General features: G+C 47.0%; 1 protein-coding gene across 1 annotated transcript; it reads right to left on the bottom strand.

The window, feature by feature from the left end:
* Positions 1-1,732: 1,732 nt before the first annotated feature.
* Positions 1,733-3,148, bottom strand: HOXA13 (homeobox A13; the record flags this gene model as incomplete). Its single annotated transcript, XM_007946472.1, has 2 exons — positions 1,733-1,977; positions 2,659-3,148. Coding segments are annotated over 2 exons (735 nt in total), but the record flags the coding sequence as incomplete, so codon positions are not given.

Genomic DNA, 3,148 nt, shown 5'->3' with positions numbered 1-3,148 from the left:
TTTCGTCAAGGTCAAGGTTTAAGGCCCTTCCTCGTTCTGTCATTTCAACAAATATCAAAACCTGCCCTCTCAGACAAATGCAGGCCCAACAGTAGATCTTAAAATACGACAGCTTAGGCATCGCTGATACTAAACAACTGGTTTTCATTTTCCACACGGTGCCTGGGAATTTATACTCTCTTCCTTCTGTCTTTTTGCCCCCTTTCAGAATACCTGACACTTTAACCTTCTTGAAGCACTCATCATTTTTAGGATTTTAGTTATCAGGGACTTCTCCCTTTACTTAAAAAAAAATGTAGAAAAAAAGAAAATAAAAAGAATGGTCCGTGGTTTGTGTAAGACAAATTTGCTCCTTTCTTTCTGTGCAATGTACGTTCAGCATAGGAAAGTAATAAGTATTTCCTTCAGATATTTATGGCAGTGACCATTTTATTAACAGAGTAACACCACTATAACACTATCTACAGGTCTAATTTTTTTCCTTCTTCATTTTTACGATAAATATTTTAAAAGCAGGTGCACAAATACATTTTCACATTGTGCTGAATGTCTTTATTTACAAGATAGCATTTTATAGTGAATATGAACAAAATGAATGTACTGGTTGAAATAACTGCTTGATTAAAAGTGTGCTGTGATGATGAATCCCCTACACTTTCTAAGGTGGTCTCATAACACAATAAACAAGAAAAAATACTCACTCCTTAAGAGATCAAAATATAAAACGTGGGGCATTTGAATGTTTCGGGGGAAATGGATTTCCATTCTGAGTTTTCTTAAAAAAAAGGGGGGGGTTTCTTTTCTTTGTTTTCTCTAGTAAAATGTTTAACAAATATTGGGAAATGCCAATTTAAATGAATCATGTTCAAACCAAAGTCCATAATGTTGGAGAGGGACCTCCCGAGAACCTGACATAAAATGGATCCTGTAGTTCATCTGATGCATCCAACGTTTTTAAAAAAGATAAATAATCCTTTTAAAACAAAAGATATTGGGGCAATAAATATGATCCAAATGCCACAAATGATGCTTGTTATGTGTAATTAAAAATTATTCTCCGTAGGGTATTTGTAGCCTCAAATGTTCAGCTGGTTATATACATACTACTAAGACAAATGATCCTCAGAAGAACTTTCTCCCTTCATAGTAAATACTCCAAAACCATTATTTCAGTACCTTCTTCTCTTTCTCCCTCTGAATCTATACATGAAACATTTTTGTAGAACATACAACAATGGTGGGGATTTTGCTAAGATTTACCTGAGCAGTCACTTAGCATGCAACGGAGACGGAGACCCAAAGACAAGCAGATGTTTACAACAGCCTCTTGCTTTTGGAACCAACGTTTGCATTATTACCATCTAACATAGTGCCCTAAAATATAACGGTCACATAAATACTTACAAGATTTCAGTAAATGCGTAACTTATCTGAAATTGCGTATTTGGGGGTTGGTGTTTGACTCTAGAGTTTGTCATTGAACAGTCTGGTGGGGTTGCCTGGAGCACTGTCAGTCTTTACCATGTATCACAGTAAAGTTTTTTTTTTTTTTTTAAAGTTGTAGATTCCACCAAAGAGATAGAGGTCCCCCTTGAGAAAGCAAAATGCCAGTATCTTTCTCTTTCTCTTTCTGGTTCTTCAATTATTAGTAAGCATTATTATCATTATCTGGGCAAAGCAATTAGTTCTGAAGCATTTCTTCAAATTGCCCTCTTGCTCCATTTTTAATCCATTAACTAGTGGTCTTCAGTTTGTTGATGACTTTTTTCTCTTTGACCCTTCTGTTCTGGAACCAGATTGTGACCTGCCGCTCAGACAGATTCGTTGTGGCTGATATCCGCCTCCGTTTGTCCTTGGTAATGAATTTGTTTGTAGCATATTCCCGTTCAAGTTCTTTTAATTGCACCTTGGTGTAAGGTACGCGCTTCTTTCTCCCCCGCCTGTAGGAGCTGGCATCTGAGGGATGCGAGACCACGTCTGGAAGACAGGGGAGAAGGCAAGTTATGGAGAGATCAGCCCCAGATGAGGGCACAAGCGACAGCTCCAGCTGCGCAACCCGACTAGCAGCGCCCGGCTGCCCTTTGCCACTCGCTATAAAATCCGGCCTTCCTCCAAAGCCTGGAGGGTGAGTGGCAATGGGGTTTAGTTTTGAAATGGCCCAGCTCTCCACTGACAAACCCTGCCAGGTCATATCACACTCGCTTTCAGGTCGATCACCCGGCCCAAGGGCTCACACCTTGGCTCCCGTTTCAGCAGACAATCCTTCCGTACCTGCCTCCCCTTTGTATTCCCCAAACCCCAACACTTGATGCCTCTAAACTGAAGCCATTTTTGAGAGAACGAATTTGGAGAGCCATTTTTCCAATGTTAAATTGGTGTCAAGAGCTGTGGAGGGCGGGGCACAGAGGACGCAGGAAGCCAGCCGGGGTCTCCACAAGTCCCCTCCCAGCCACCCCTCACCCAGGGAAGGCTAGGGGCCAGCCCAACTCGGGCACAGTGTGGGCAGCGCCAGCTAGTGGGGGTCGGGCTTCCAGGCGCGCAGCTCTGCTAGGGCAGGCCAGGGAGAGAGGAGCGGGCACCCGGGTGACCCGGGCGCGAGCGGAGGAGAAGCTGGAGCAAAACGAGAGGACCCGGGGCTGGGGAAGGGGTGCCATTTACCGGGCAGAGTGGACTTCCACAGATGGGGAGGCTGCGCCTGCTCTTTGGGGCAGTACATTTGGCCGTTCCAGCCGTTGGGCAGCGCCCAGGGCTGGTAGCTTTCCATAGGAAGACCCAGGGGCTCGTGGCGCGACTCGCCGGGGCCCCCGAGGCCCGGCACCACCGGCATATCCAGATAGCCAGGCACTGGCTGATGGTGGTGGTAAGGCCCGGCCGCGTAGCCCTGGTGGTAGAAGGCGAACTCCTTAGCGCGGGAGCTGAACTCCTCTGCCGCGGGGCCAGCAGTATCCATGTACTTGTCGGCGAATGCGGCGGCGGCCGAGGCGGGCTGCGCGCAAGACTTGATGGCGTTGGGGTGCGGGCCCATGCGGGCGCACGGGTAGTAGCCGCTGCCGAAATAGCCGTAGGGCAGCGCCGCGGGCCCCGACGAGCTCTGCGCCGCCGCCGAGCAGGGACTGCACTGCTTGGCCGCCTCTGCGCCGGCCGGGCC

The sequence above is a fragment of the Orycteropus afer genome, unplaced genomic scaffold (genome assembly GCF_000298275.1).
Source record: "Orycteropus afer afer isolate SDZICR_OR568_19922 unplaced genomic scaffold, OryAfe1.0 scaffold00008, whole genome shotgun sequence".
NCBI classification, from domain to species: Eukaryota; Metazoa; Chordata; class Mammalia; order Tubulidentata; family Orycteropodidae; genus Orycteropus; species Orycteropus afer.
This window is presented reverse-complemented; position numbering and strand designations above follow the sequence as displayed.